Source organism: Amblyomma maculatum, chromosome 11 (assembly GCF_055883805.1).
Source record: "Amblyomma maculatum isolate TAMU_Amacu chromosome 11, ASM5588380v1, whole genome shotgun sequence".
Lineage (NCBI taxonomy): Eukaryota > Metazoa > Arthropoda > Arachnida > Ixodida > Ixodidae > Amblyomma > Amblyomma maculatum.
Window position 1 is genome coordinate 126695612 of NC_139354.1, and position 11158 is coordinate 126706769.

Below are 11158 nucleotides of genomic sequence, written 5' to 3' on the forward strand. Positions count from 1 at the left end.
GACTGGGCGGGGGTGGAGAATGGCGATGTGGCGTCGGATCCAGCAGGCTGGGGAACAGCCAGGTGATGCGTCGACCAAGGAACCCGTTGGCGATGGCGCAAGCTGACACAAGGCGCCAAATATCCTGACCAGGATGACGAGTGATGATGATGTACCCAGCGCCTCCAACCAAGTGTTACGGGGCGGCAAGCCAATGAAGAAAGGAAACAGAACATGACCAATGGCGAAGGTAGATGAGGTTTAATGAATGATGGCGGACCTAGCGCGAGCGCGCCTGCCCACGCCATTGTCCGCTTATTCTTCTTCGCCCGTAACAATATGAATAGGGGAGAGTTAGGTCTAGATCCACTTCTGTGGCCATGTATGATTTGGGTAGGAGCAGCCAGGACGAGAGGTCTTGCTAGAACGTCGTGCAGTTTGTCAATTTGGCCGCCGCTCCTGGATCCTGGAAGCTACTACGCCGGACAAAGCTTCGAATGTTTCTAAGTAGAGGCGCAGGTGTGCGCATTTTTGGCGGTTCCTGAAGCTCCTGGACCAATAGTGATTGACAGGATTTGGAGGAGGGGAGGGACCGGTGCTTTGGCTGCTGTCCCGTCATGAGTGATATTTAGGGAGACTGGTACAGACGCCACCATGGTGCCGGCATCTGAAAAAGGGGCGGAGTTCTAGTCCTCCTTTTCGGAATCCGTAATAACTCTGGAGTATTTGGCGAGAAGAGACATATTTTTAAAGTTCCCAGCTCGACGGCCTGTTCTTGGGAGATGGTACATAATGTTAAGGTGCCCAGCTCAATGGCCGGTCCTTGGATATTCCTGCATTTATATGGAGACAGTTGCTGGGACCGTTGACGAGCATCTGCGACGTGGTCCATGGCGGCTTCCAACATGTTTTGCAGTTGGGAGGCGAGACGCGCCTCCATCGAGGCCAAAGCTACCACAAACACTGTCGGCAGTTCGGGCTTACTCTCCATGGCATCTGAGCTCTGGGGACTCAATGCGGCTGTGCGTTTAGCTTCAATTTTTTTTTATTTTATCCAGCAATCACTCATTCTGTGCCCTGACGTGTTTGCCGCCCTCGGCGTCTACGCCGGGAGCGCGCGCGGGAAGGAAGGTGAGGAGAAGATAGCAGAGGACTGAACCCCTGACCAGCTGCTCCTGCTTATGTGGTGGTGCGGAGGCATAGGCGCTGGCAGCGCCGTCCGCCTAAGCAAAGAGATACGCCAAGTTTACCCGCAGTGGGCACGTCGTGCAGCTGCTGGAGAACGGTGGCATGCAGGTGGTCGCGGCCTACAGATAGAAGCTCAGCGCCATGTGGTCGCATATTTCGCCTATATAAAGTGCCGTTGTGGAGCACATACAAAGCAAGGGTAGCATCAGGGTGATCAGTGCTCGGGCGGTTGATAATACTGCAAAGCTTGCGATCTAAGCACTGCTCATGACGAATGTTTGAAAGGTGAGAGATCGACAACACACAGGGGTCATCGTCACACTCGCTTTCAGATGTCGGATCTACCGGGTTTCGGGACAGGCAATCGGCATCAGTGTGTAACCGGCCGGACCTGCGGACGACAGAAAAAGTTCATTCCTGAAGACGCAGCGCCCAACGCCCGAGACGACCAGTAGGGTCCTTCAGCGAAGAAAGCCAACATAAAGCGTGGTGGTCGGTGACGACGGAGAACGGGCGGCCAATTAAGTAAAGGTGAAACTTTGTAATGGCCTACACGAAGGCTTAAGACTCACGTTCTGTGATCAGATAATTTCCTCAGACGCTGAAAGCAGGAGACTGGCAGAAGCAATGACGCGAGTGCAACCCGTCTGCTGTTGGGCGAGTATGACAACATTACCGTGACCACTGGCGTCGGTACGTACCTCCGTTGGTGATGAGGGGTTGAAGTGTGCTCGGACGGGCGGGTTGCTGAGGGTTGCGATTAGCGCAGAAAAGGCTTCAGATTGTCCTGGGCCCCAGCAAAATAGAACGTCGTTCTTCAGAAGAGCGAGTGGACGAGCCGTCTCCGCAAAGTGGGGGACAAACCGCCGGAAATACGAGCAAAGGCCAAGAAACAACGAACATCACTAGTACAGCGGGGTGTAGGAAATGCATTTACAGCACGAATTTTGTCGGGGTCGGGTTGAATGCCGCGGGCATCGACCAAGTGTCCGAGTGTCTTGCGTTTACGTAAGCTGAAGTTACACTCATTAGAATTCAGCTGAAGGCCAGCTCTTTGGAAGCCTCCAAGGATGGCATCAAAGTGATGGAGAAGGCTCTCGAAGGTCGAAGAAAAGACAATGACACGTCATCCAGATAACATAAGCACGTCGTTAATTTGAAACCACGTAGAAGTGAGTCCATCATAAGCTCGAATGTAACGGGCGCATTACACAGGCCAAAAGGCATCAGCTTGAATTGGTACATGGCCACCGGGAGTGACGAAAGCGCTATTCTCTCGGTCCCGTTTGTAAGCCGCGATCTGCCAATAACCGGAACGAAGATAAACCGAAGAGAAATAACTGGCACCGTGCAAGCAGTCGAGCGCATCATCTATCCTGGAAATGGGTAAACGTCCTTCTTTGTAACTTTGTTGAGGTGTCGGGAATCAACGCAGAACCTCCAGGTATTGTCCTTTCTAACAAGCATGACTGATGACGACCAGTGGCTGCTCGAGGGCTCCGTAATGTTTCTTGCCAACATCTTGTCCCCTTCATCTTGTATGACGCGACGTTCGAAAATGGCGACTCGGTAATGTCCTCTGTGAATTGGGCTGGCGTCTCTGGTATCAATACGATGAGTAACGAGAGATGTTTGTCCCAAGGGTCGGTTACCAAAATCGATAATATCACTGTACGAAGCCAGAAGGCTCGTAAATGCTGGAGCACGATCAGCACACAATTCAGGAGCTACCATTCCTGATATGCGGGCCTCCGTAAACAGGGATGACGCATGTCGTGTCGATGCTCCAGCAGTAGGGTAAGGTAAAATTGCATAGACAATAAAGTCAGACAGCGGGGTTAGTTTGGCGAGAGAAATGCCCTCAGGAAGAACTTGTGCAAAAAGGTTAAAGTTCAGACTGGAAAATACGCTGCAGAGTCACATCGGTTAAGGGGGGGGGGGGGGGGGGAACGGCGTAGTCGCCATCAGTAATGGAGGGAAAAGGTGTCCTATGCCCATACAAATCGGCTTCAGGTAGCAGACGAGTAAATTCAGTGGAGCGAGGACGGAGGAGGAATCAACATTTATTAAGCCCGAAATAATTCGGTGGTGCATGCTTGCACCAGACGGGGTGGTTCCCTAGTTGCGGGACCCATATGTTTCCAGCAGCTCCTGGCCCCTGTCTGTCAGTGCGAGCTGGATCGATAGGGCGGGGCTGGACAACAAGGTGTTGAAGTTGCATGAGCTTGTTCATCGAGCCAAACGGCAGGTCTAGATGAAGCAGTCCAGAAGAACAGTCAGTGAGAGCGGAGTGTGCATTTAAAAAGTCGAGGCGTAATATAACGTCTTGAGGGCAAGTGGTGAGGACTGTAAATTACACTGGGATGTTGCAGCCGACAATGCTAATGCGGGCAGTACACATACCAATCACAGCAGCTGTGTTGCCATTCACAACACGAACGGTAGATGAGGTGGCTGGTGTGAGAATTTTCTTGAGGCGTCGGCGGAACGAGGAACTGAGGCCAGAAATGCGGGCAATAGTGTCAATAAGTGCAGAAATTGGGACGCCATGCGATTACGTCTAAGTGCGGGATTCAGACCCGAGTTGGCAGTCCGGGCAGTCCGGGTCGGTAATGCAGCGTCACTTCCTGGCGCTGCATTCGCTAGTTTCGCGAGTAGGTGCCGGCGTATGATGGGGAGGAGCCGCGACGAGGCACCGGTGAACGGGATCGATTACCCCGTGGAGATGGAGATCGGCTGAAGCAACGAGCAGTTTGGACGGTTTGGGTGGGAGGCTCATCTGGTTGAGGAGGAAAGTGTCGAGGTCAATCATAGGTGGGGCTTGGCTCGTCTGGCGGGGCAGCAAAGCGTAGCGGTCCATAGTAATACCGACGGTCAGCGTTGTAATAGGAGCGAGGGGTGCGGAAAGTACGGCTACGGCAATACCGCGAACTGTGGCCGACTCGACAGCAAATGAAGCAGATTCGCCTGTCGTCTGAGGTGCGCCAGTCTGGACGATTGTGACCAATGTAGCGACGTGGGGAGGCTGTGATGGTGGTGGTAGCAGCCACTAAAAGAACAGGGTGCGATGGTGGAAGGGGTGGCACGGAGCTAGAGGAGAGGCCGACGGTTGCACGTTCCTGTCAGACAACGGTCTGTATTATGGCCACGGTGTCGGACCGCGGGGACGGGAGTGATGCAGGAGGTAGGGCCTCGAGTTCTCTCCGGACGATGCGAGTCATGGGATGGGAAGGCTGGTGCAAAGGGGTCAGGTCATCACCGGATGAGGTAGCCGCCGTGTTCGGAAGACGCTCAAAGCGATGTACGAGACGTCTTTGTTTAGCCTGCTGGAAGTTTCTGCAGACTTGAAGTACCGTGTCAAGAGTAGAGCAATTCATGCAGAGTAGGATGCGGAATGCATCATCCGCGATACCCTTGAGGATATGCCCTACCTTGCCACATTCCGGCATGGAGGTGTTGATCTTGCGACACAACGCAAGCATGCCTTGAATGTAGGCGAATGTCGGCCTTGAATTCCCCACTCCGTGGGGAATTCAACACGAGAAGAAAGTTCGGTTTTTGCAGCCAGAGTCTGTTCAATTTGTTTACCGAACAAGTTGTGCAGCTTTCGCTTGCAGCTCATGGTTGTGAAACCATGTTCGAGCTGTTCCCGCCAAATAAAAGATGATGCTAGCGAGCATGATGGTTGCGTCCAAGTGGTTGTTCCGGCTGCAGCACTCATACGCATCAAACGAATCATCAACGCCTCGGTTGTCATCGCCAATAAAGATGGGAGAATGGCGAATTTTTGTGAGGACAACTGGCTGAGGCTATGTTCCCGCTGTGGTAAGGGCTGCTTCGGAAGTAATCGTAGCTGTTTGAGAAGGTGGTTGTGATCCCAGGTAGGAGGCGGCCGCTTCGCAAATGCAGCTTTTGGCTACTCGGACAATGAGCTAATGGGCTACTTGGCACGTACGGGGATCCTTATTCACCTCCACCACGATGATACATGGCAGAAGGCTAATACCACAACAGGAGATGAGAGACGTAGGTGTTCAGGCAGGTGTTCAGGTGTTCAGTTGTTCAGCTTCGTCATCTATCACTCTGTAGTCCATCATCGTCCTCTTCAGTGGCATATACGTGACATTATGTAACAAAAATAAAATGGGACCTAGAAAAAACCCTTGCGGCACATCAGAGGACACATTTAAGGTGTGAATGCTCACCATCGATCTCAACGAATTGCCTCCTGTTACGTAAATAGGCTAGTACCAAATTTATAACGTTGGGATCGATACCAAACATATGCATTTTCCCCCAAGTTTTGCGTGGCACACCTTGTCGAGGACTTTCGAAAAGTCTAACTCTATAATATGAACTTTTTCTTCGAAGTTCATGGCTATGGCAAAGTTGTAAACAGTTTCGAATAATTGTGTGACTGTTGAGGGGCAACTGCGGAAGCCATGTTGCTTTCTGTAAGGATAATCATGATTTTCAAGGTACTGTACCAGGTATTTACAGACTGTATGCTTTAGCAGTTTGCATACAGAAGATATGATTCATATAGGACAATAATGTTCAACACATAATTTGTCTCCAGATTTATGTACGGGTACAACTTTTGTTAACTGCCAGTCACTCGGCACAGCGCATTTATCCAATGAAACCGAGAAAATGTTTACCAAAAATGTTAAGCCCATTAGCAGTATTTTTTTTTTAAATTGTTAGGAATCATGTCTGGTCCTGCGGACTTCTTGCTATCTAAGTTTAATAGCAGGGAGATAACTCGTTTTGATGCATCGACATTGCTGCCACAGTGCATCTGACTTGGCGTTTCTATCAGTGCTGTCAAGTTTCGGTACAAATACGGAAGCAAACAAATCAACAAAATCTTCGGCTATTACTAGGTGCTTGTTACAATATGCTTCCATTTACTGAGATGCTGCCTACAGTTGATATATAACTGCACCCAACTAAACAAGTAGCTCCAAATTTGTTTCGGAGAATTCTGCAAGTATTCAGCCAGTGTGGTGGAAAAAAAAAAACATTCTTCTTGCGTCTTATAACTCTCTTCCAACTTGTGCGCTATGTGTAGCCTTTAGTGTGGGATTCCTAGGGGACCTTTGCCGTGCGCCCCATAGTCTTCGTTTTAGATGGATTATACTTCAGTTTATCCAAACATTAGGTTTCCCACTTTTTTTCATTTGTAAAACAAATCGAGATAGACATTCTTCTCGTGGTGACGTTTTAATTATGTCTCTATCTAGGGGCATTTTATCAAGTGAGAGTTCCAAGCAGTCTAGAACACGTGCCGTCGGCCTGATTAAAGTTACAAACTTTTACGGTTTTGTTTTTAGTTAAATATTTATTGCTAGATTAAAGAGTGGCAACAACAGCCTTGTGGTCCGAAATTCCTTCTATTGCGATTTCACAATCAAACGTATCATCAGATATAAATAACAAATCCAGTACTGTTGCACACTTCGTGTATTCGCGTAGGCTCCCGAACAACCTGAACGAGCCCATGTTTAGCCATAGTGTCCAGCATATTATTAGCATGGCGTCTGTCTAACGGCCCTGGAAGAATTATTACCTCCGACTCTGGTGCCTGGCAGAATAAACTCGCCCAAGAAGACTACTCCACTTCTGGCTTCCATGGCGGTCGTGTGATATTGATCAATTGCTTAGATAAATTTGACTGGACTTGACTGGGATAATAATAATTGGTGTAATAATATTGCACCAATTATTATTATAACAACCTCAAAAATAAATAGCTTCCGTCCCGCCGGGGTGATTCAGTGATTAGGGCACTCGACTACTCTGCCCAAGGACGCGAGATTGAATCCCGGCCAGGGCGGCAGCTTTTCGATGGAGGCAAAAAGCAAGGCCCCGTGTGCTGTGCGATGTAGGTGCACGTTAAAAAACCCCAGCTGGACAAAATTTCCGGAGCTGTGAGCCTTCCTGGTAGTAGGCGGTGGTGGCAAACGTGATGACGGTGTCATTATCATAGTATAGGGCGGCGCCAGTATAAATCCGGAGACCTGTGTGCTGGTCTTGCATATCAATTATCCGGCGTTGCCGGTGCCCTAGTCAAAATCCCGTATCGCTCCAAACGCGTTTGAACCGGTCCTTTATTATCCCCTATAAATTTCATTTCGGTGCGACCAGTACTGTACGAAGCTTAAGTACGTTTATATCGGGCAGGTCATGTCCGGTATAAATTTCAATCCGGACGGTCCGGTGCGGTATGGAGTTAATACAGGTCCCACCATTTCTAGTATGCATCTCATACAAGACAACCCAACCGGTATGGATATGAAACAGGGCGGACCAGTCCTGTATTGTGCTCATATACAGGACAGGACATGTCCGGTTTTACTGAATTCGGACAAACCCGTCATGAATGGAACTGATACGGGACGGAGTATTTCCGCTTCTCAACACAATTCGGGCGGATTGTGAAGCTCAACCAGACTGACCACAGCGAAAAATGCCTGCGCCCTAAATAAGCATGAAACCATATATATATATATATATATATATATATATATATATATATATATATATATATATATATATATATATATATATATATATATATATATATATATATATATATATATATATGTTACAACTCTTCTGTATATGTGGAGTACGCATTGTTTCACAAATACCTAGAAGATATGAAGCCGTGGACGTGTGCGCTAGCAAGTATATACGCGAATCGCGTTGATTTTGCGTGTGCAACAGTCGCTGCAGCTTGTACAATCTTGCAGTGCATCTTCATATCTGCGGCTAAATATCTGCCACCTTCAATGTGAAAGTGCAAGCAAGAACGTAGCGTTTCGTTAGCGAGGATAAAAATATGCTCGAGAATAAGTGAAACACATTGCTAACCATCGAAATATGCACAGGTTAGCCGGACATCGGGAGTCGCTTCTTCGAGTGTTTACGTATGCAAAACACTTGGTCGGAAGTGAATTCATTGACGTCGCTGCTCCGCTGGCAGCAGGTGAAGCTAAAACAAGCAGTATTACAAGCTTTGGTGCACCTCATATCTCTGTATGTAGCAGAACTTACATGTGTTTGAAGACAATAACAGAACACATCAGCTCTAGTAAATCGCGACATTCTGAGGTTCTGCCAAAAAAGCGTTGCATTCTAAAGATGCCGGGCACGGATAACCCTTCGTGATAGCCAGGGAAACGATTCGGCGTGGTTGAATGCCGATCGGTCAAATACGACCACAAATTCTACACCCTACAAATATACACAAAGTACGAAAAAGCGGTATCGACTACATAAACAGAGGTATAACCACCGCAACCCCATTCCGCCGTAGTGCAGTGCTTAGACTGTCTGCTTGTTACCCGTAAAGGCCGAAATTCGAATCACGACATGTGTGGTTTAATTTTTTTTCCAAATGTAGTCATCTTATTTTATAGCTCAGCATGCTTTTTCCAGCATGGCGTCCAGTTTGTTTTTTCTGAAGCAAGGGCCGCGGACCATAGAGGAATTTCCGGAATGAGAGCTCCGCGCGGTTTCATTTTGGTTCAGTCTGGTTCAATTAAACAGAAACCTGACGAACCGCTCATTGCTGGAACTGATACCGGGCAGAGTATTTCTGCTTATGAACAGAAGCCGGGCCGATCGATGAAGCTTAACCAGAACGACAATGCCAGACACGCCAGGGCACTAAAAAAGCCATGATACCAAACATATTATACAACTATTCTGCATATAAAGAGCACGTTTCGTATCTCAAATGCCTCGAAATTACGAAGCCATCGAAGTGTGCGCTAGCAAGCATATACGCGCATCGCATCGCTTATGCGCGTGCAACCGTCACTGCAACGCGTACGATCTTGCGGTTCGTCTTCATATCTGCGATTGAAGATCTGCCGCCTTCAACGCGAAAGTGGAAGCACGAACGTACCGTTTCGCTAGCGATGACGAAAATATGCATGAGAAAAAATAAACATCGCTGACAATCGAAAGATGCACAGATAGCCGCACACCGGGCGAACCTATCTCGAATGTTTACATTTAGGAACCCCTCAGTCGGAAGTGTATTCATCGACGTCGCTGCTCCGGTGGTAACAAGTAAAGCTAAAAGCGAAGTATTACAAGTATTAGTGCACCGGATATCTCTGTAAGTAGGAAAGCTTACGAGCGTTCGCAGAAGATAAAAAAACATCAGCACTAGTAAATTGTGATATCTTGAGGTTTGCCGGCAATAAACCGACGCATTATAAAGACACCGGACATTTGTGAACCCTCGTGATAGCCTGGAAAACGATTCAGCGTGTTTAAAGGGCAATCGGTGAATTACGGCCACACATTCTACAGCCAAGGGAAATATACAAAGTACGAAAGAGCAAAACTAGATCCATATACTAAATCATAGCCCTGTAACCATAACCCGCCATGGAGTAGTGGCCTCCCTCTCCGCAGGAGCGGCTTCAGCGGCCATGTCGGGCCGCGGTAACAGGGCTATGGAACAGGATAATGGCTACCAGGTTATTCTGCCAAGTCTTCCAACAGGGCGTTTTGTGTTAAACACAGTTTTTTTGCACGCGGATATCAGGGCCCGCCCGTACCGGGTGGAAGATTTCCGAGACGCGTTGGCTCAGCGTTCGCTGCTCCCTGACGTTATCGCCATGGGGGCGTATCGCATGAGCCACGTCTGGGCCATCACCATGAAAGACGCGGATGCTGTGAAGAAGATTGCTGGAGTGGGAGAGTTGTGTGTGAAGCAACGTCACTGCCTCGTTATTGATCCCGCTAACCAGGATGCGAGGCTGAAGCTCCACTGGTTGCTTCACAACGTTCCGGATGAAGATGTGCGTGTGGCCTTCGCGCCGTATGGAAAGGTTTTCCAAGTGGCCAGGGAACGCTGGCGCGTGCATGGCATATCGGATAAGGGTTCAACTAGCAGGATTGTCACCTTGAAGATAAAAGTGGGGGTCAAACTGGACGACTTGCCGCACCAGCTGAACGTCGGCGGTGAGTTGGCGCTCGTCGTAGTACCTGGAAGGCCTCCGTTATGTCTCCGGTGTCGAAGTACCGGCCACATTCGCCGGGAGTGTAAGGTTCTGCGTTGTGGTGCATGCCGTCGTTTTGGCCACGAAGAAGGGCAGTGTTCTCGCAGCTACGTGAGCATCGCTGGACCTGGGAACAGCGAAGATTTTTCCGAGCATCTGATGGATGAGGCGGACGCGGAAGAGGCAGCCAAAACAACTGGGCAACCGGCAAGGAATGATGGGCCGGTGTTGACCCCTTTGACAATGAGGAGGACGTCCACGGCCGTTGCGACAACGGATTCTGTACCAGTGGAGAATGGCTCCCAACTGGACGCAAGTTACAGCGTGGCGGACGCCAGAGAACCTGTGCTCGAAAACCAAGGCAGCGCGGAGTCTCCCAACTCCGAAGTTATGGACTTCAACGCAGGAGTAAGCGGCCTACCCGTTGGGAAGCGGCCCCATGATGAGAGCGCCGGTGAGGATCTGCAGCCTGGTGGTGGCAGTGACGAGCCGCCACCGAAAGCACCAGGGGTTCGACGTTCGACGCTGAGGCCTCGGCTGAACGTTTCGTCCGAGACGCGGCAGGCGGGAAAACCGCCTCCGTAGTTTGGACGTGACCTAATGCATGTGAGTGCAAGGGGTGCGTCAGCCGTCATAGCCTGTTTTCGGCTGTGGCTCTTTGACTGCGTTTATGGAAGGTGGCAAGTGCGGTGGTCAGGCACGCCTCAGTACGCATTCAGACATCCCTTTGGGAGGCCGGATACGAGCACGTACGCTTTGGAACCTCGGACAAGCAGAGCAACATGGACGATTGAGGTAGGCATCACATGGATCGGGCGCCTTTTTCTCTAGATGCATGGAAATTAAGCTAGATGTCCCATTACGTGTAGCAACCTTGAATGTTAGAGGGCTTGGAGCCCGAAGGCGGCAATGCCAGTTGAATCGCCTGCTGCTAGATAATGAAATCGACTTATTAGCCGTTCAAG

The 11158-nt window shown here is 49.5% G+C and overlaps 1 protein-coding gene across 1 annotated transcript; it reads left to right on the top strand.

Annotated features, from left to right (window-relative positions):
- The first annotated feature begins 2632 nt into the window (after positions 1 to 2632).
- Positions 2633 to 10778, top strand: LOC146174922 (uncharacterized). The gene is made up of 3 exons (XM_084585488.1): positions 2633 to 2668; positions 5049 to 5118; positions 9586 to 10778. Exons 1-3 carry the CDS (start codon positions 2633 to 2635, stop codon positions 10776 to 10778), a joined length of 1299 nt encoding a protein of 432 aa, XP_084441614.1.
- The last annotated feature ends 380 nt before the right edge of the window (positions 10779 to 11158 follow it).